The sequence below is a fragment of the Elephas maximus genome, chromosome X (genome assembly GCF_024166365.1).
Source record: "Elephas maximus indicus isolate mEleMax1 chromosome X, mEleMax1 primary haplotype, whole genome shotgun sequence".
NCBI classification, from domain to species: domain Eukaryota; kingdom Metazoa; phylum Chordata; class Mammalia; order Proboscidea; family Elephantidae; genus Elephas; species Elephas maximus.
Window position 1 is genome coordinate 2,216,566 of NC_064846.1, and position 21,772 is coordinate 2,238,337.

The window sequence follows — 21,772 nt, forward strand, 5'->3', positions numbered from 1 at the left end:
TGGCATGTCAGGGGTGTCTGGCCTCCTCTAACTTCAAAAGGGGGAAGGAGAATCAAGATCAACAGCCCAAGGCTGATTCCTATGCGGAGGTCAGATATGCCTCCACCCTCCAACCTTTTTACCAATTCTGACAATAACTGTGCCTCCCACCGACATTCCGTACTCCTCTGCTAGGTTCAGTAATTCACTGCAATGGCCACACGGAACTCACAGACGATACTCATGATTATGGGGTTTATTAGGGGAAGTGACAGGTTACAATTCAGGTTCAGGAATGCTCAGGATACAATTCCTCCATCAGGACAGCCTCTCCTCAGCTGTGCTTGCAGGCACGCCTCTCTCTGGCCCTGGGCCTCAGCTCTGCCTGGACAAGTGTTACAAAGCTCTTCTAGCTCTGCTGATAAGTGCACAGAGGTATTCCACTCTGCCAGTAAGCCTCAGCCCGAAAGCTCTCAGCTCTCTTGCTTCATGCGTTGGTGAGCTTAGCCCTGCTGCCAAGTGCCTGGGGGCACCCCACTCCACTAAGAAGCTTCCTGCCTGTAGGCGCTTAGCTCCCTTGCTCCATTCGCTGTAATTGCATTGCTTGGTGAGCCAGGAAGCCCACCATGCCATCTCCTGCCAGTCTCCTATTTCTGCTGCTGCTATTTCTCTGCCGCCGTTTCTCTCGGTCTCTGGTGTTACAGCCATCTCTCTCTCTCTGTCTGTTGGGTCTAGGAAGATCTCAGTGCAGGGGCCCCAGATCCAAAGGACATGCTCCCCTCTCGTCTCTTCTTCTTGGTGGTAGTCAGATCCCTCCTCTTTGCCTCTAGGTTGGCTCATTTTAAGCCTAGAGGGATGGCAAATCTGACCAATCTCCTAGTTAGAGTTCCATACACCTTATTTGCATGGTCCATCCCCCACAAGGGTGCCATGCACATTACTTATATTATTAGCAAGCTACCCAATCTCCTTGGTGGGCCATAAGCATCTTGTTTGTATAGTCTCACCCAGTCATTTGGCGGGAGTTACAAAGGCTATGGGTAAAATAAAATGGGTAGAAGGGTCATATTAAGTAATTCATTACACTGCATATGAATAAAAAAAGTTCTTTTTTCCTGGTGTTTCTAATTGCTCTTCCTTATTTTATTGAATTATTTACCATTATTAGATTCAATTTTCTGTCAACAGTCACACCATCTAATATGTTGACTTCACACACACACATTTAAAAAAAAAATTCTTGGAGTCCTTTCTCCCATAGCTTGCCATTCTCCTACTCCAATCTAGACCGACTGCCAATCAGGCCTTCTGCCCAGTTGGCATGCCTGGTATTTCCTGTCACTGCTCTCCTGGATTAGAGCCACTGTTTTGTGGATAACACATCTTCCTATTTCTTGGCTTACACCCTGGTTTTGCTGGAGAACATCCTCAAGTAGCTTCCTAAGAAAAGATATTTGAGAGGTAAATTTTCTTAGCTTTTGCATATCTAAATATTTTTATTCTATTATCACACTTAATGGATATTTTGGCTGAATTTTAAGTTGAAAAAGATTTTCCCTTGGATTTTTGAAAGCATTGTCCTATTGTCTTTTATCATCCAGTATTGTTGTGAAGTCTGATGCTATTCTGATTCTTGTTCCTTTTTCTTGGTTTTATCTTTCAAGAATTCTTTTTTTTTTTCAAGAACTCTTGATAGTTAGATAGGAACCCTAGGGGACAGCGAGTTTATGTTAATGCGGAAGGAACAACTCAGAAAAGGAGGGTGAGAATGTAATCAATGTCACTGAATATGTAGAAATGCTTGAAATGGAGTATGTTTTTTGTGCATATTTTCAACCATAACAACAAAATAAAAAAAAGAGAAAGAAACCTTGTTACCTGCTTGATGGATTTCCTATATCACTCTTCTAAGTGTTCATATTTTCTCTATTTTTTCTCTCTGTTGATCTGTTCTATTTTCTGAGAAACTTCTTCAGCTTTATCTTTCAATCTTTCTATTGAAATTTGAATTTCAATAATCATATTTTAATTTCCAATACTTCTTCTAGTTCTCTGATTGCTCCTTTTACATCATATGCTGTTTTTGTTTTGTGGATGCAGTATTTTCTTTTACTTCTCTGAATAGACTAATTAGATCAAATTTTTTCCTGTATGTTATCTGTATTTTCTGGGATTCCTCCTAGTTCTTTCCCCCCCTTATATGTTTATCTTGCATTTTGTTTGTGTTGAAGTCTTTCTTCAAATTTATGATGGCCCTCAGCAGTCAGTTTATATTGAAAAAAAAAAAGGGCCAGGTAATTATTGTGGATTTAGTCTGCTGTTGGGTAAATAGGTCTGTCTTCTTGCTATGCTCTTCTCTCTATAGGGCAGGGAGCTGAGGAACAGGGTCCATATCCCCCAAATGCTAGAATGAGGAGAAAATTGTTTGGGGGTTGCCATGCCAATATCCACACTGGAAACCTTTGTTCTGCACAGATATTTCATTCAGTTTATTTAGAATTTTCTTTGCAGAGCTGTGCCAGCTGATTGTGAGGATGACACAGGACTGGACAGTGTTTTATTCTGTCATACATAGGATTGCTATGAGTTAGAACCGGCTCAACAGCACCTAAGAACAACAACCTGGGCCAGCTGCCACCTCAGCTGTCTGGTGGGGAAGAGGAGATTCCAACTGGTACGGTCATCCCTGTATTTGGACCTTCAATTAATCCCCAGGTGTTCAATTAATACTATTGCCTTTCACCACCACACCTGTTGATTCTGAGCGTTCTGATGTATCTGGCAAATTGGCTCCCACCTCTTCTGTATTTCCCTTTCAAATATTTTATGCTGTATTTTTCCTATTTTATTTAACAACTCATTCCCAAGTGTCTTCCAAAAAAAATCGTTGTTGAAATCTGTCCATTGGTGGTAATCTCCTCTTCCTCACCACATTCTCTTTATTCTTATGGGTTTATTCCTTTCTGTTCTTCTATACTTTTTGTGGGCTTCTAAGAAAGAGACTGGTAAAGTGGAGGATTGGCAAAGGCAAGGAAGGCCCTCAGTGAGATTAATTGACCAGTGGCCAAAAAATGCATTCAAACATAGCAAATATCATGAAAATGGCACAGAAACAGGCGACATTTCATTCTGCTACACGTGGGGTCACCACAACTTGAGAGCACCTGACAACAGCAACAACAAGGCTAAAGAAGAAAAACTGTGTGTATGCGCATGCGCATGCGCCTGAGCGTCTGCATGCTGTCTTCTATCGGAATCAAGCCATTTCTTACCTCTTTTTCTTATTTTCTAGTAAATGTTGTTAAGGCTGTAGATTTTTATACATGACCACTGGGCCACATCTCATAGGTTGTTGTTCATATGTGAGGAGTTTATAATTTTAGTTTTTGTTTCCTCTTTAACTCAAGTTATTTCAAAACCTATTTTAAAACTTCAACGTAGAGAGCGGGGTTTTTTGTTTTGTTTTGTGCCTATTCTTTTGCCCCTAATTTTTTAAATTTTATTAAATTGATGTCAGAGACTGTGATCTGCATGATTTCTACATTTTGGAATTCACTGAGATTGTTGTTTTAAGGTCTAATGCATAAGCCAAAATGTCACTTTAGATGACATTTAAAGCGACTAACCCTGGTGGCGTAGTGGTTAAGAGCTACAGCTGCTAACCAAAAGGCTGGCAGTTCGAATCCGCCAGGCCCTCCTTGGAAACTCTACGGGGGCAGTTCTACTCTGTCCTACAGGGTCACTATGAGTCGGAATGGACTCCACGGCAGTGGGTTTTTTTAAATAACACTAAAAAGCAAACATGTTACCTTGAGGACTAAGGTAAGCTTGACCCAAGCCGTGGCGTATTCAATGGCCTCATATGCATGTGAAAGCTGGGCAATGAGTAAGGAAGACTGAAGAAAAATTGATGCTTTGAATTGTGGTGTTGGGGAACAATATTGAATATACCACGGACTGCCGGAAGAACGAACAAATCTGTCTTGGAAGAAGGACAATCCGAACGTTCCTTAGAAGCAAGGATGAGGAGACTACGTCTCACATACTTTGGACCTGTTATCAGGAGGGATCAGTCCCTGGAGAAAGACATCATGCTTGGTAAAGTAGAAGGTCATCGGAAAAGAGGAAAACCCTCAAGGAAATGGATTGACACAGTGGCTGCTCAAGCACAACAATGATCATGAGGATGGCTCAGGACCAGGCAGTGTTTTGTTCTGTTGTCCATAGGATCACTATGAGTTGGAAGTGACTTGATGGCGCCTAACAACAACTACAAGGCATCAGCAACTGTAGCAAGTTTTCCATGAGTGTTTAACAAAAACTTGTGTTTCTGTTTTATCTTCTGGGGTGTTGTTTCCAAAGTTTTGGACTGTCCATTGTACCATTCTCTTTTCCATAGTCATTTTGAATTTACTCTTCTAAAATATAAATTTCCTATTGGTTCAAGGAAATTTTTGACAGATGGGGTACAGTTGTGCTCAGTCTGCCATATTGATACAATCTCTCTGTGTTTTTGTTCTCTTGTCAATTGCCATCTATACTATATTTTCCTTGTTATTTTTATATACTGTATTCCAAGTTTTAATGAGATCTCTTCTTCTTACTATTGTCCCACTATGGTGAGTTTTCCACACTGCCCCTACAGAGTGATTCTCCTAAAACATAAATCCGATGATGTTGGCTTCCAGTTCCCATGGTGGCCCGGGCTGCCTCTCCAACTGCATTCCCAACTACTATCCAGCCACACAGATCTCCATGTTAGTCTCCAGCATGGCAAGCATAGACTTTCCTTAGGGCCTTTGATTTGTTGTTGTACTTGTTGTTAGTTGTTGCAAGTAAAGTTTTGCTGAAGATCATTCAAAAGTGGCTGCAGCAGTATATCAACAGAGAACTGCCAGAAATTCAGGCCGGTTTCAGAAGAGGACATGGAACCAGGGATATCATTGCTGATGTCAGATGGATCCTGGCTGAAAGCAGAGAATACCAGAAGCACGTTTACCTGTGTTTTATTGACTATGCAAAGGCATTCGACTGTGTGGATCATAACAAACTATGGATAACATTGCGAAGAATGGGAATTCCAGAGCACTTAATTGTGCTCATGAGGAACCTTTACATAGATCAAGAGGCGGTTGTTCATACAGAACAAGGTGATAGTGATTGGTTTAAAGTCAGGAAAGGTGTGTGTCAGGCTTGTATTCTTTCACCATACCTATTCAATCTTTATGTTGAGCAAATAATCCGAGAAGCTGGACTATATGAAGAAGAACAGGGCATCATGATTGGAGGAAGACTCATTAACAACCTGTGTTATGCAGATGACACAACCTTGCTTGCTGGAAGTGAATAGGACTTGAAGCACTTACTGATGAAGATCAAAGACCACGGCCTTCAGTATGGATTGTACCTCAACATAGAGAAAACAAAAATCCTCACAACTGGACCAATGAGCAACATCATGATAAACGGAGAAAAGATTGACATTGTCCAGGATTTAACTGTACTTAGATTCACAATCAGTGCCCGTGGAAGTAACATCATGATAAATGGAGAAAAGATTGAAGTTGTCACCCCGTTGCCATCAAGTAGATTCCAACTCATAGCAACCCTATAGGATGGAGTAGAACTGCCCCATAGAGTTTCCAAGGAATGCCTGGTGAATTTGAACTGCTGATCTTTTGGATAGCAGCTGTAGCACTTAAGCACTATGCCACCAGGGTTTCCTGAAGTTGTCAAAGATTTCATTTTACTTGGATCCACAGTCAACGCCCATGAAAGTAGCAGTCAAGAAATCAAAGGACTTGTTGCATTGGGTGGATCTGCTGCAAAAGACCTCTTTAAAGTGTTAAAAAGCAAAGGTGTCACCTTGGGGACTAAGTGCGCACCTGACCCAAGCTATGGTGTTTTCAATCGCCTCGTAGCTGAATAATGAATAGGGAAGCCTGAAGAATTGATGCCTTTGAATTGTGGTGTTGGGAAAGAATACTGAATATACAATGGAATGCCAGAAGAAGGAATAAATCTGTCTAGGAAGAAGTACGGCCAGAGTGCTCCTTGGAAGCAAGGATGGCGAGACTTCGTCTCACGTACTTTGGATGTGTTATCAGGCGGCGGGATCAGTTGCTGGAGAAGGACATCATGCTTGGTAAAGTAGAGGGTCAGCAAAAGAGAGGAAGACTCAACACGATGGATTGACACAGTGGCTGCAAGAATGGGCTCAAACATATGAACGATTGTGAGGTTGGTGTAGGACTGAGCAGTGTTTCGTTCTGTTGTACATAGGGTCACTATGAGTTGGAACTGACTCAAGGGCACCTAACAACAACAAAGCCATCAAGTCCACTCTGACTCATGGTGACCTTATGTACGACAGAACAAAACATTGCCTGATCCTAAGCCATCCTCACAATCGTTGGTATGTTTGAGTCCATTGATGGAGCTATTGTGTTAATCCATCTCTAACAAGTGGTCTTTCCTGATGACATGTCCAAAGTCAGTGAGTTGAAAGTTTTGCCATCCTCACTTTTAAGTGGTTGTATGTCTTCTGAGACTGATTTGTTCCTTTCTTTCAACTTGCCTGGAATGTCCTTTCCCTGTATATTCATCTGGGGGAATAAAATGAGTGAGAAAGCCTGTGGATAGCTAAATAGCACCTCCATCCTTGCTTTATCTTTTTTAAATCCTTGTTACTCTGTGACATTATATTATATACTTATTTGTATGTTTAGCATGAATATTCCCCGTGAAAATGTTAATTCACTGTCTTGGATGTTTTTCATCCAAATCCTGGAACAGGGCTTGGCACATAGTAAGTGTTCAATAAATGAATGTGGGGAAAGCCAAATTAAAATCAGAAGGTGCCCTGGTAATCATAGTGTCAGCACAAGGAGTACTGGATGAAGTGGATGTTGAATGGGTATCAGGACAGGATCACCTTAACAAACAGTCCTGTACTGAATATCCCATTGGCCAAAACTTTTTACACGCTCTTAAATATTTTCCAGAAATAGAAGTGCTGGATCTCGCTCCCAAATCCTTTCTTCTAGGAAGTCTTCCCACTCTCGTCCAGGCAGAGTGAAGTGCTCCACATCTATACCTCCACCAAACCATTCCTTGTTTAACAATTGCAGGTCTCGGAAGGCCTTAGCGTGCATCCTCTTTCCCCCACCAGAGTTCCACGAAGGCAGGGGCTGTGATTTGTCAGTGTAGTGCCCGCCCCTCTGAGGGTCTGGCACCCTGCGGGCTCAGAAGAAAGAATGCAATGGGTAGGCCTCTGAAACCAAGGTCCCTCGGCTGTGCCAACGTCAAGCAACTTTCCTGCTTCTATGAAGGGAGTGATGGTGAGAAAATGCGGGAGAAGTGAAACAGTTATCTCAGCGCGCCTTGCGCGTTTTTGGACGGCAGGCCGACCGGCCGGTTGGGCCGCGCAAACGAGCGCTCCGAGCCTAGGCCTTCACTCGCCCTAATATCCGCAAGGGCCCATTAATCCCTAGCATTCAAATTCCGCCCACTAAACCAGCCCTTCGGGGGCCCAGCCGCCTCTTTCCCAAATGACGGCCGGCGGCAGCCAATCGGCAGCTGGACAGGGGTTCCGCCCCCTAGTCCCTGACGTAACTGACAGGAGCTCCTACCAATTGGCGAGGACGCTGCCCAGGAACCGCCCCACCCCTACCACAAAAGCCAATGGCAGGCGGGCTCGGGACGACGCGGCGGCAACGGGGGCTGGGCCGGGGCGGGGCGCGGGCGCGCAGGTGCAGCAGCGCGCAGGCCGACCGGGGAGGGCGGGGCGCGACGTCGGCCGTGCGGGGTCCCGGCGTCGGTGGCGCGCGCACTCCCTCCTCTCGGAGAGAGGGCTGTGGTAAAAGCCGTCCGGAAAATGGCCGCCACCGCCGCCGCCGCGCCGAGCGGAGGAGGAGGAGGAGGCGAGGAGGAGAGACTGTGAGTGGTACCGCTGAGGCCGCGGGCGGGGACCCTTCCTTGGGGGAGGGGGGCAGGGGCGGGACGTGGCGCGGGAGGGGCCCGCGGGCTCGGGCGACTCGGGCTGGCGGATGGCGTCCCTCCTCTCTACTCTCCCCCTCCCCCGCCTGCCGCCTCCATTGGTGGCTCCCCCCTCGGCCCGTCACTCGCGCTCGCGGATGACCGTCCTCGCCGCGGTCTCGTGGGGCCGCCGCCCGGGCCGCTTCGGCCTTCTGTCTCACTTCCTCCCGCCCTCCGCGCGCATCTCTGCCCCGTGGGCGCCCATGTCGCCGGGGCTTCGCCTGTCGTGGCCGCGCGCGCGTCCTGCCCTTCTCGGGGCTTCGGGCCGCGGCGCCGTCGCGCGCCCGCGCACCCGGCCTCTCCCTGGATCGCGCTCTCCCCTCTCCCTCCCTCTCGCGCCCCCTCTCCCGTTACTTTGCCCCCCCCAACGGCGCGCGTGCGCAGTCCGCCTCCCGTCGGGAGAGTGCGCCACAAGGGCTTCGGCGCGCTCACCCCCCATGTTCAGGCTTTGCCTCCCCCTTCTTCTCGCCCGTTCCATGACTCTCTGCCCCCACTGGAAGCGAATCCGTCCACCGTCTCCTTTCCACATCTAGCCCCAAGAAGTAGGCGGGAATTATTGTCCACCCACAAGAGGCAATAGACATAATGTCCTAGGTCCCACCACTCATCATAAAGAGGTGGCTATAGTTCTCTTCTGGAACTGTGGGTAGGGGACTGTTTGTCCGGCAGCACATGAGGCTTTTCGGCATCAGCGCGCCCCCGGGCTACTCAAAGGATTTTTTTGAGGGGGGGGGCTGTGACTTCGGAATATTAGCGCCCTCTCACCCTCCCCCCCTTTGCCAGCGATATTCCAGTTACATAAGTGTAATGGGACGTAGTATGTAATGGGCTCCCATAGCCCTGGAGCACGATCTGCACAAGATCACCGAGACCAGATGTGTCAAGTTCATTGCATTGCTATGGTCCCTGTCGATTTTCCTGAAAGTTTATTCTCTTTTCGGTTGGGTTATGACTGAATCACCCAAACTGAAACTCAGGTGACTTTTTGTGGCAGTGGCAGCGTTTCTCTGGTTTTGCGCTGAAGACTTAAGGTCATCCTGAAGAGTCTAAAAAGATTGCTCTGACAAAGGAGACCGTTTATGACACTGATAAGTATGGTCCCTGAAGGGAGAAAGCTTGCTTTGGAAGAGATGACAAATCTCCTTTTTTCACCTTCGTGTCAGTGGCTTCTGTCGGGACTGTGTTTGGGTGTGGATTGGTCACAGCAAAAATGGGCTCCACCACAAAATTGATATTCCTGACTCATGGTCAGGCAGATGTGTACTTCTGGTGATTTTTCCACTAACAGGAATGGGCTCTGCGGAGCTATTGACAAGTGCGTCTCCAGTGTATGGGATCAGTGACCCACATTGGTGAGATTATAGGATATGATTAAGGGGGTGGTTGGTGATCAGGGAATCAGAACTATGATTGTGTGCAGCTAACTGGTTTAGACTCTATGGGACTCCCACAAGTTTTAGACATTTGGCTATACTATAGGAATAAAACATATTCAGGCCTCTGTAGTAAATTTAAACAGGCAGTGATTACTGTAGAGGAGAAATTTGGGTTCTGTAGCTGGAATTTTCAACTGGGTCACACTAATTTCAGTTAATAACGAGATTAAGCTGATCTCTTGGGTCTTATGAAATATGCTGGGTCCCTATAAAAAGACAGGGTCTGGATTTTTTAGGTCTTTTGGGAATTTCCACCAGAGATTTAGGGAAACAGGCTTATTTATTTCAGGACTTTTACTTCAAATCCTAGTCAGGAAGCCTGAGAAACACTTGCTTTTGTTTTTGTACCTGAACGTGTCTGAATCTTAGCACGCTCAGTTGAGGTAAAAGTAGAGTGGGCTTTTGTGCGTCGATTGAAATCAGTTGCCACAGATGGCCCATTCGTGGCAGGTCAGCTGGGTCGCCACATTGTTGGGGTACATTCATCCCCGCACACAGACACACAAGCCTCACTTGATGAAGATTCCAAGATTTGTCCATCTGAACCTAAGACATGACGAGCCTAGTTCTTCAGTTTGCTTTCCCTAGTTGACAACGCGATTGCCTCCTCTGGAGCCCCTTTGAACCACACAGGCATCCTCCCAGAACTCCTTTTCTCTGGCAAGTGCCTGGTGGCATCTGAAGGCAGCACGTCCTAACAGCTTGAAGAAGCCTCCTGCAGCTTGCTTGCTAGTACTGGCCTATCACACCTTTCTATTTCCTGTTTTAAAATATTTGCGTAGAATGCTTTAAATCTGGAGTACCAGGCCTTTTTTTTCCACCTGATAGGAAAGCATCTGCAGTAAAGCCTACTCTGACTTTTTTGCTGTTTGGATCCTGAGATGGGTCTGGGGTAGGGCACGCACCTCTGTCTATGAGGAGGATTAGGGTACAGTTTTTACTTCTGTGTTCACATGTTTACAGTTTCCAACTGGAGTCCTTGTTGCCTGCCTGCCTGAATCTGGTGTCGGGGGAGAGGCAAGCTGTGTGGTTTTGAAAAAACAGCTGGCTAGGTGACACCCAACTCCCCCCGTCCGACCCCCCGCACGGAGATGGAACAAGGAGTCTGTTTTTTCAGTCTAGAATAAAGAAGAGCAGAGGTTAAAGTTGTTTGTTCCTTACTTGCATCCGTTTCCAACTCTAATGTACCTTCTTGGGACTGTTTTCATGACAAGTCGTGTGGCTTCGGACCCTTACTTTTTTATAAAGTCGAATAAATATTCATGAGAACCTTGTACTTGGCTCGGTCCAGTTTGGAGTCCCGCCACTTGAGTTCTCTTGGAGGTGAGGCGCCCTTCCACTGCTTGGCCGGCCTCGGCCTCATAGTGACTGGTAGTTCAAGGTGCGCCGAGAGCAGTTGCTGAGCTGGGGGCTGACTAAAGCATCAACCAGGCAGTTTCAAATTGAAGTGGCTGACCAACCTCCTGTGGTGGCAAACGCCACCTTTTTTCTTGGGTAGAGCGTGATTGCCACTTTAGCTGCAGGACCTCATCCTAATGCTTCTATATCAGCCCTTCCTAGTCCAGTTGCCGTTGTCACCACTGTGCCTTTACACAGTTTTGGGCAGAACAATGTGAGTGGTCACTTTTCTTGGGCTTCCTATATACAAGCCATGCTTCGTTGCCTCTACCTGATCGCTTTTCTCTTCCAAGGAAACTTCTCATATCGAAAGCTTTATTTGCACGCCATTGCTTACCTACTTTGTTCTACGAGTTTGATGGTAGGTATGGTATGTGAAATAACTGAGTTGGAGTGGAAATTTGGGGAAGGGCAGGACTTCCCCACTCCATGCCAAAGGTGGGGTAACGTTCCATTAGCTAATAAAGCCTCGGCCTTTATAACTTCTTGAAAGCCCACTGATGTTGGGTGTCCTTGCATATTTACATGCCATTACCGTAGTTAATTGGTTTGCAGTTGTCTGGATTCTTGATGCTGCCTCTGAAGCTGGTGGGACCAAGCCTTAGGAAGGGGTCACTCGTCTCACTTGCCTTTGGAACTGGAGGTGTCATCTATATGGACCTGCAAATCACTGCTTTACTGTGGTTTTCACCTCACTGTTCTCATTTTCTGGCACTTTTTTGGTTTTGTTTTTTATTGAAATTTTGAGTGAATCAAAGATCTTGAACTTTCAGAGCTGGAAGGAACCTTAGTCCAGCTCCCTCAGTTTACAAGTGAGAAAAAAATTGGGGCCTTGAGAAGTTACGGCTTCTCCGGGGCTTCCCAGCCAGGATACCAGTTGTATTTTTCTTATATAGCTGAGTAATACTGTGAACTTGCCTTCTGAGAGTTCTAAGCATTCTGTGACTTGAGTCTTTGTTTAAAGGAATTATGAGGCCTCATTGAAGCACAGAAGGTGTATATATTCCAGGTATCTCTCTTGGTAGTTCTAGACTATCCATAAACGACTTGGTTGGTGTTGCCCTTCCTCTGGGTTTGATTACATGAGTAATTGTTTGTGTGAAGAGCTTCTAAGTTGTACACTCTAGCCTAGTCTTTTTTTAGTCTAAAGATAAAAGTGTTGCAGTTGGACTGGACAGTCACAGCATCTGAGATTAGCTAATATGGGGCAGTTTATGTTGTAACAAGGAAACAGTGGTTATCTAAATGGCTAAAAATGTAATGACAAAAGTTCTTTTTTGAACGTGAGCTCAGAAACAAAAGGGCAACTATTAAGGGGATACCTTAGATTGTTGGACACTGCATTTTACTGATCTGAAAAATTTATAAGTGGTTGCTCTGAAATAGCTGTGCATATTTTTTTTATTTGGGGTGATGGCTCTGGATTTCCCAGGGCTCTTGGTTTCCATTGGTACTGCTTCTCTCACTTGGGCTTAAAGCTCTTTTACAAGATGTCACAGAGCTCTTTGCAACTTAAGCTGCTTGAAAAAGGGAGTCCCGCCTCTTGATTTCATGTGTTCTTTCCGGGATGGTGTTTTGGTGCTATGTGTTCTCTTGTACGTGTGTTCTCTCCCAGAGTATTTCTGTATGACTTGGTGGCAGAGATACTTGCCAGAGATTGCCACTAACGGTAGGCTTTGTAGTGTCAAAGTATACCCTGGAGGAGACAAGACTTGTACGTGTTGATTTGGACAAGAATGCGCCTTTCTTTGTAGCAGTGCGTGTTACGGGCCAGATGTTGCTTCTAGCTAGCTAAGCCGGGAACTAGCATAGCACTTTGTCTATACGTTTATCTTCAAGATGTCCCAAATCGCCCTGGGAAAAAGGTCGTGCAGCACAATGAGGGCTTTCAACTTACAATTTTCTTTGTTTTAGGCTCCATAAAAGTACAGACTCACCAGTTCCTGCTTTGATGTGACATGTGACTCCCCAGAATACATCTTGCTTCTGTAGACCAGCTCCAACAGGATTCCATGGTAGCTGGGATGTTAGGGCTCAGGTAAGTAACCTTCCTTTTTTTTTTTTTAGTATATGTCCTGGTTTGGCCATCTGTTTTTAAAGGAAAAAAAAAAGGAAAAAAAAAAGATATACTACTCTTGGACAGTATAAAAGTACCCCAAAGACTAAGATATAACTGTGCCAAACTGTGCCATATAATAAAAAAAAGTCACTTCCCTGAGCCCTGAACGGTCAGTTTGGGTAGGGTTCCTTGGTAGCCACAGCGTGATCTGGGGGCGGGAGTCAGAGTCGAGCCGGAACTGGTGAGCTGCAACTCCAGTTCACCTTGAAGCAGGTCAGCCGCGCCGGAAGCTCTTGCCCTGAGCCCTCCACCTGTGGCTGTACAGCCTAGCGGTCTTCAGCAGGGGGCTGGGTTTGGTTTTGTTTTCTGTGAATGACTCACTGGCAAATGTTTCTGAGTGCCTGTAGTGCATTTTCCGTTGTGGGCACCGGTGTGTAGTCCCTTGTAAAGATGGATTCCCGAAAGCTGTCCCAGAACGGGGGGTAGCTGTGCCTCATCGAGTGTGCACGCCACATGCAGACATGTGCAGCCAGGGATCTAGACTCTGGGGCAGGGTGCTTTTAGAAAAGCTGGGGCTACTAGTCGCTCTAGGCCTGAGACTCAGGTGATGGATCAGCTACACCTTTAGCGACTTTGTCGCCATTGTGTGCACTCCAGTTTTGTAAAATTGAGTGGTTCCTTCATTTTGCTACTGTTATGCTCAACATCTCAAGTTTTCTTTAAATCAGTGGTCAGTCCGTATTTGATATTTTGACACTCTGATTTTCAAACATTCAGTGTGGTGAGGCAGAACATTCTAATCAAGTTTTTCCATTTCTCTTCCCGAGAAAAATTGTGGCTTACACATTGACTGCCATTTTGATTTCTACATAGACCCCAAGGAACACGTTGTTCTGTGCTCTGCAGTGGCTTCTGACTCCTCACTGTAAAGCACTCCATAAGAAATAGCCGGCCTCCGAAGCTATGTGCAGGTGAGGCCTAGGTGGAGGAAAACAGGTGGTCTAGAAGAAGGCAGGGAGCATTGTGTTTCCTTCTAGTCCCCAGTTTGGTTCTGTTCTGGTCCTGTGACTCAAATTGTCATTTCCCTTTACTTCTGAGGGTTGTGCCTGGGGCCACATGGACAGGACACTCTTTGTACTCTGTGGATTCGTGCTGGTGGGAGTTGCATGGCGAACACTTTGTGTGTTGTCTCAGAAATTAATGTTGCCTAAATGTTATAGGATGAGTGAATGGATTTCTTCTGGTAGGTTTTTAGGCGTGGGGTGGTGGTTTATGTTTTTAATGTTCTTTTTCTCAGATTACAAATGGGGTTTTTTTTAAACAGGCAGTGGTGACACTATACAGTTTCTCTTAAGAAATGTAGAAAGGAAGAGATTAAAAAAAAAAAACTCATTGCTGATGAATGGGGAAAATATGGCCATTTGAGTTTCAAGGAACTTTGAAGGGAATTTTCAAAGCCAGAACCTGTCCTTAGTAGTTAAGTGCTTGATATTTACTTCCTTTTCAAAAAATACAAAAATAATACATGCTTTTATCAAAAACTCAAACCATTTAAAGTATATCAAGTAAAAAAATGACCGCTCCGCTTTAGTCTCAGGTTCCACTACTCAGAGATAACCACTGTTAATAGCTTAATATACCAAAACACAAACCCGTTGCTGTCGAGTCGATTCCAACTCATAGCGACCCTATAGGACAGAGTAGAACTGCCCTATAGAGTTTCCAAGGAGCCGCCTGGTGGATTAGAACTGATGACCTTTTGTTTAGCAGCCGTAGCTCTTAACCACTATGCCATGAGGATTTCCATAGCTTAATACAGAGCCTTCTAAATCTTCTCCTCAATAGACATATGGGATGGATTAAACATAGATTGCAACAACAAGAATAAATGATAAAAAAATAAAATTAAAAACAAAAAAATATAGATTGCAGCTCTTTGGGCCAGGACATTTCTATCTGTGTGTTTGTTTCAGTAGCACTGTAGTCAGTCCATGGTGTCGATGAACTGTCATATATTTCGTCGTCCCCCTAGTGTTGTTTCCAGTGGTTTGCCATTCAACAGTGGCTGTATTGAACTTCCTTTTGAGTCAGTCTTGCTGGAGAATGGCTGCCCAGACCTGGAGTTGCTGGTGGGTACCGCCACATCGCCTTCCAAAATGGCTGTACCACTTCCCAGGACAGCACAGGAAAGTGCCAGTTTCTCACCCTTACCAGGATTGGGTGGCCATCTCTGGTCTCAGATATTGCTGAAACTGAATCTCAGTAATTTGGCCATTTGTATTTTGTCTTGTGAATTGTTTCTTCGTGGTCTGCTTCATTCTTCCGTTGGGGTATTTCTTTTTAACTTGATTTGTAAGAACCCGTAATATGTTGAGGATATTCTTTGTCATCATGCAAAAAAATTTCCTACTTCTGTCGTATGTCTTGATTTTGCTTGTCCTTTTTAATATATAAAATGTCTGTTATGATTTCTTCTTTTGCTTTTATACTTAGAAAATACTTTTCTGCTTTAAGAACAATTATTCATCTTCATTTTATTTCTTTCTCAAAACAACTTGTGTGTTTCATACGTACAAAAGAATATAGGTAAGTTTCCTGTTTTTTCTTAATGGTTTTTTAAATACTTTTTTCTTGGTTTTTCTTTTTTATTTATTTATGGTTACCAAATTTCTTTGAAGGAATGATATAAATGAAAGAACTGAAGTGGATGTTTTGGTACAATGTGTAAAAAAGGTAAAGATAAACCTACTATGGCATATACTGCGTTGGTGACCCCGGAAGTCACCCCTGTGGCTGTGGGGAAGCCAGGCTAAAGCTCTGTCCATCACTGTCTCCCAGGGTGTGCTTGTCAAAGAGATACTCTGCAAGGCAGATTCTGGGGGCTCCCATCTTGCACAAGTTCCTTAAGTAGGCACCCAATTCTTTGATGAATTTCACCTGCTCACTTAGGTAATGAGACTCAGTGAAGTCACACAAGTGGAGGTCGTTCTTGTCAGTGCCCAGTTTGTGTGGTTCCAGTAGTGACTGGTCCACGCTTTTTTCCAAGTGTAGCGCACTCAGCTGCATCAGCCCGCTCTCCTTGTCATCGCGATCTGGTTTCTTGATGCAATCTTCTGAAGGGAGATTCGCCCACCTCGTTGGTTTGGCAGCTTTATCAGCTTCTCAACATGTTCACTGTCCTCATGAGATTGATGAAGAAAATATTTGGCAAAATTCTTCAAAGCCACATCACCGAGGTTGAGGTAGTAAGACATGGACAGGTAGACATACAAGGTGTAGAGCTCCAGGTTGATCTGGCGATTGATGGCAGCCTCCGAGTCCTGGGTGTAGTTCTGGCACACCTGCAAGGGGGATGTGGTTGTCATGGTGGCAATTGAGGAGGGGGCCCTTGGGGCATCTGAGGGCTTTGCTGTGAGGAGGTGGCAGCAGGCTGGCTGGGAGTGACTAGTCAGGGGGAGGTTGGCGAGCACCAGATTCTCTGTTCAGGTACTGTTGGAGCAGGAGACTGTGGAGACTCTGTGAAGGACATCTGGCCGGTATTTCAGTTTAGAATGCAGTGAGGTCTAGATCAATTCGCCAGTGTGTCAGCCACTTGTTGAATAAGTCATTTGTTTTTCGCCTTTATCATATGCTAAAATCTTAAAAATGATAGATCTTAAACTCTTTCCTGTTTTCTCTGTAAAGTTGCTCTTTCTAAATTTTTCTTTGTGAGGCTTGATGGCAGGGCCATTAGCAGGTAGCCATTTATTCATCGATCGGCAAATATTTGGGCATCTGTTTTGAGCCAGGGACGGTGCTGAGTCCTGGAGGCTGTGCTGCCCTTGTCATGGGGCGGGGGGTAGAGGTAATGTTGCCAGGCAAGTACAGTGCTTATCCTGGACGACTCGAGAAAAGAGTGGCTCTTCACAAAAGTGTGTCTTATATAAGCTAGGAGGAAGCCAGTGTTGTGTATGTGTGTGTGTGTTTTAAATTTTGACATACAAGTTAGAGCTTTAGGGTAGACTGCTACATAAGCATAGTTTGTTTTCTGACTGCTATAATTGCAGGCTGATTTTTGTCTTGAAACAGTTCTATATTCAGTTAGCTTGGTTGTGGTGGAATAAAAGTTGCGTACTGACAAAAATGGTAATTTTCTTCTATGATCATGTTGAAGCTTTTCTGTAATAGCTGATAAAAATGAAGCAGGCTTTTGGTGAATATATTCTTAGGGGAGCGGATGTAATTTTTGCAACTTGCATTATTTAAATCTAACAAATACCCTTAAAACTGAAGTGGAGTCTTGATTTGGACTGAGAATCTTTTTTACTTAATGGAGAAGGCATATAAATGATTCGTGATTAAGGAAAAGGTTTGTTGTGTAAGACTTTTTTTTTTAATGATTTTTTTGAAATTAGGGATATAGTATAAAATTCAGAAGATGGGATGAAAGGTTATATGGTGGAAAGGCGCCTGCCATCTCTGTCCTCAGCTGTCCAGTTTTCTCCCTGGAGGCAGCCACCATTATAGACATATTTTTATGTGTGTGTGTGTGTATGCATGCACACACACATGTGCAAACAAGGGTGTATGTTTTTACATAAACAGTAAAATACTGCGCACATCTGTGAAGCTTGCCCTCTTCAATTACTGTATCTCAGACATTGATCTGTAGCGGTTCACATAGAGCTGTATCTTTTTTTTTTTTTTTTTAAGGTTTGGAGTAGGCTGGATATACCTTAATTTATTCACCAGTTTTCTCTTGATGGAGATTTATGTTTCCAATTTCATTAATACTGTAGTGACTAGTCTTGCACAGATGCTTTTTTGCTCATGGGCAGGTTTCTTGGTATGATAAATTCCTAGAAGAGGGAGTTACTGGATCATAGGCTACAGGCATTCTCAGCTTTGATAAAAAGAAAAAAAATTTTTTTTTCTTTTATCAGATAGTGCTAAATCAAGGGCGGCTTTTTTAATTTTTGTTGTGCTTTAAGTGAAAGTTTACAATCAAGTCAGTCTCATACAGAAATTTATATACACCTTGCTGTATACCCCTAGTTCCTCCCCTCCTAATGAGACAGTACGCTCCTTCTCTGCACCCTCGATTTTCCTGTCCATTCAACCAGCTTCCCCCCCCCCCCCCGCATCTCCCCTCCAGACAGGAGCTGAAGAGCAGCTTTTTAATTGCAGGCTTTTAAGGAAAAAAACTACTTATGAGTGGATAAGTGCACGAGTTTACGACTGCAATACTATTTGTAGAGATTAGAAAACTGTTAATTGGGCAAGGAAGAAATATCTGTTAGCAGTTTACACTAGAAAGCAAAACTTTGAAGTTGTCACGTCATCAGGATGTAATCTCATGTGAGCAGGACCTGTGAGTAGGACCTTTTTCTTGGGAAGGGAAACTGGCCAATTCTTGTTTCTGAATCTTGAAGAAGATGGGGTGTTATTGTTTTTGGTCAGCTCTAAGTTGTGTAGCTCCTTAGAACTTGGAATTTGAGTCTCCCTCAGCTGTCGGATCTTCCCGTAAAACCAAGTGTTATGTCTCGTATGTATTGCAGTGAACAGAAGGAGTATATCAGAAGTGTTCACAACCAGGCTGCTTTTCTTCCTTTGCCTATGGCTTTGACCGTTTATAAAGGTACCGTGCTAGGCGCTGGGGCACCAGTGGTGACGAGCACACAGGCTGCCCTCCCCTGATCAATCTCACAGGTTCCTTTACAAGGAGATAAGTGCTATGATAGTGAAGACCATGTGCTAAGGGGAACCCCAGAAACCTAACAGGGGGTCCCACCTAGTTGGGGAGGTGGGATCAGAGAAGAAAATCCTGAAAACTGGCCCCCGAGATCTGAAGGAGAAAGTAGGAGTGGGGGGATGCATTTTCAAAGTGTTCGGTCGACAGCACCACCGGTGTCCAACAGCCTTAACTTTCTTCCCAGGTGACATCACATCCTGAGATGTTCCCTGGGCCCTAGAATGCAGGGTCCTCTGTCCACCCGTCCTGTCCCCTTTCCACCCTGCTCTGTATGTCATCTTCCCCAAGCTGACTTCCCTGTCCTTTCCCTCCTTGTACCCAGGGGTCCTCCTGCAAGTCTCGGGGAACCTTCCTTTCTCCCCGTCTGCCCCTGAGAGCTGGCAATGCCCGCAAAGTCAGGACTTCCTCTAGTGCAGAATTCTCTGATACTCTCAAGTGCTGGGCTGCAGTGAGGCCGGGAGCTCATGTGGACGTGAACTGACTTGGGCACCAAGGCCACTGTTTAGTTCTCCTAACCTGTATTTATTACCTGTCTAACAAGACTTTTGGGATGAAGAAAGCAATGCGGAAGAAAGCAATGCAGAAGCAAGCTCTTCAGTTTGTCGAGCACCAGTGCCCAACAGTTCATGCCTAGTGCCACGCCAACCCCGCAGAGCCCTCCTCTGCCTGCCACTCGCTGTCTCCAACCCTCTGCCCTTGAGGCCCAGACCTCTTAGCAGTGCCCCCTACCCTCGTCCTCCCTGGCCAGACAGTCTGCTCAGGTGGTAGCCGCTCATGTACTTAGCACCCAAACCTCATACATGTCACCATTTTGCCATACTGTGTTAGCTCTTTTATGGAACTGAAACATTATTAAAAAAAAAAAAAACTTTATAAAACAGTATATAAAAAAAGAAAACTGGGAAAAACATTATAGAGCCAGCTAAATCCCAGCCCATCTTCCACTCTGCATTCTGCCTTCCCTGGGATAACCCCTTGGCTAAAGGTAACACGGGTCCTTTTCATCCCAGTTTTTATACTTTTATTACACATGACAGTATATAATATTTTAAAGTGTTTTTTACACTTCCGGGATATCCCACCATATGTAGTACTCTGCAACGTGCTTTGTTCACTGAATGCTTGGCCCTTGGGATTGGTCCATGTTGATATATGTAGACTCATTCGTTCATTTACCATGTCTCCACACGCTGTATAAACATTTTTAGGACATAAACTCCGCTAGAGCCCTGAGGGAGAAGGATTGGCGTCTGGTTTATGTTTATATCCTTGGGTCCTATTAACTAAGAAGAAGATATTTTTGTTTCTGTGTTTGTAAAAGCCTTCTACAAGCAGGCACCCATTTTCTAGACTTACTAATAGGGCAGTCCAATGGTTTCATTTTTAGGTTTGAAAGAAAGCAAAGCAAGCTTCTGAGACATGCACATTTCCCTCCCAGCTGTAGCTTCTTCTTCCTTTACAGCCTCCCATGTCGCTGCTGGAGCATGAGCTTGCTTTCTGCATGTGAATAATGTTTGCAAATGTTAAAGCATGCTTGGTTTCCCTGGGGTTTATAGCGGTACTTAAGTTGCGACATTACTTTGATAAGTTCTATTTTAAATTTTTTACACATATTTGGTAACTAATTTTTAAATATAAATTTCCGTGTGTTTGTGGTTCTTGTGTTTTTGTAAACAGCAGAAGGTATTAGTCCATATTAAGTACTAATTTCCTCTAATATTTTTGGCTGTTTTTGGAATTACACTTGGCAAATAAAATAGCCAGACGCCTGCAGTTGTGACAGTTTGTCTTTTTGTTCCTTTTGACTCTAAAATAAATAATTCTAGTGATTTTTTTTCCCTAGCCTTGAAAGAACATGGAAACGATTAAAGCCATCCAACCACTTAAGTTGTTGTTGTTGTTAGGTGCCGTCGAGCCGGTTCCAACTCTTAGCAACCCTGCGTACAACAGAACGAAACGCTGCCCGGTCCTGCGCCACCCTCACAATCTTTGCTATGTTTGAGCCCATTGTTGCAGCCACTGTTGGCAGTCCATCTCGTTGCAGGTCTACCCTGTACATTACCAAGCGTGATGTCCTTCTCCAGGGACTGGTCCCTCCTGATAACATGTCCAAAGTCCACGAGCTGAAGTCTTAGCATCCTCACTTTCAAGCAGCATTCTGGCTGTGCTTCTTCCAAGACAGATTTATTCCTTCTTCTGGCAGTCCACAGGATATTCAGTATTCTTCGCCAACAACATAATCCAAAGGCGTCAATTCTTCTTCAGTCTTTCGCATTCATTGTCCAGCTTTTGCATGCACATCAGACGATTGAAAATACCCTGGTTTGAGTAAGGCCTGCCTTAGTCCTCTAAGTGACATCTTTGCTTTTTAACACTTTAAAAAGATCTTGTGCAGCAGATTTACCCGATGCAATGTGTCGCTTTATTTCTAGACAGCTGCTTCCATGGGCATTGATTGTGGATCCAAGTAAATTGAAATATTTGACAATTTCAGTCTTTTTTCCATTTATTACCATGTTACTTATTGGTCCAGTTGTGAGGATTTTTGTTTTCGTTATGTTGTGTAATCTGCGTATCCCAAGTTGTTAATGAATCTTCCTTCAATCCTGATGGTTATTCTTCATATAGTCCATCGTCTCAGATTATTTGCTCAGCATTCGGATTGAATAAGTATGATAAATGGATACAACCCTGATGCACACCTTTCCTGGCTTTAGACAATGCAGTATTCCCTTGTTCTGTTTGAACGATTGCTTCTTGAACTATGTACAGGTTCCTTATGGGCATAATTAAGTGTTCTGGAATTCCCATTCTTTGCAATGTTATCCATCGTTTGTTAAGATCCTTACGGTGGAATACCTTTGCGTAGTCTGTAAAACCACAGGTAAACATCTTTCCAGTATTCTCTGCTTTCAGCCAGGATCCATCTGACATCAGCAATGATATCCATGGTTCTACGTCCTCTTCTGAAACCGGCCTGAATTTCTGGCAGTTCCCTGTCGATATACTGCTGCAGCCCTTTTTGAATGATCTTCAGCAAAATTTTGCTTGCGTGTGATATTAATGATATTGTTCTGTAATTCCCACATTTGGTTGGATCACCTTTCTTGGGAATAGGCATAAATATGGACT

At 44.5% G+C, this 21,772-nt stretch overlaps 1 protein-coding gene and 1 pseudogene across 1 annotated transcript in view; one reads left to right on the forward strand and one right to left on the reverse strand.

The window, feature by feature from the left end:
* The first annotated feature begins 7,767 nt into the window (after positions 1-7,767).
* MECP2 (methyl-CpG binding protein 2) overlaps positions 7,768-21,772 on the forward strand; it is a 68,289-nt gene continuing 54,284 nt past the window's right edge. The window contains exon 1 of the mRNA XM_049871721.1: positions 7,768-7,917. Within this exon, the coding sequence (XP_049727678.1) occupies positions 7,856-7,917 (62 nt within the window). The 5' untranslated portion in view covers positions 7,768-7,855. The remainder of the gene's footprint in view (positions 7,918-21,772) is intronic.
* LOC126069446 (ferritin heavy chain-like) lies at positions 15,691-16,274 on the reverse strand (annotated as a pseudogene).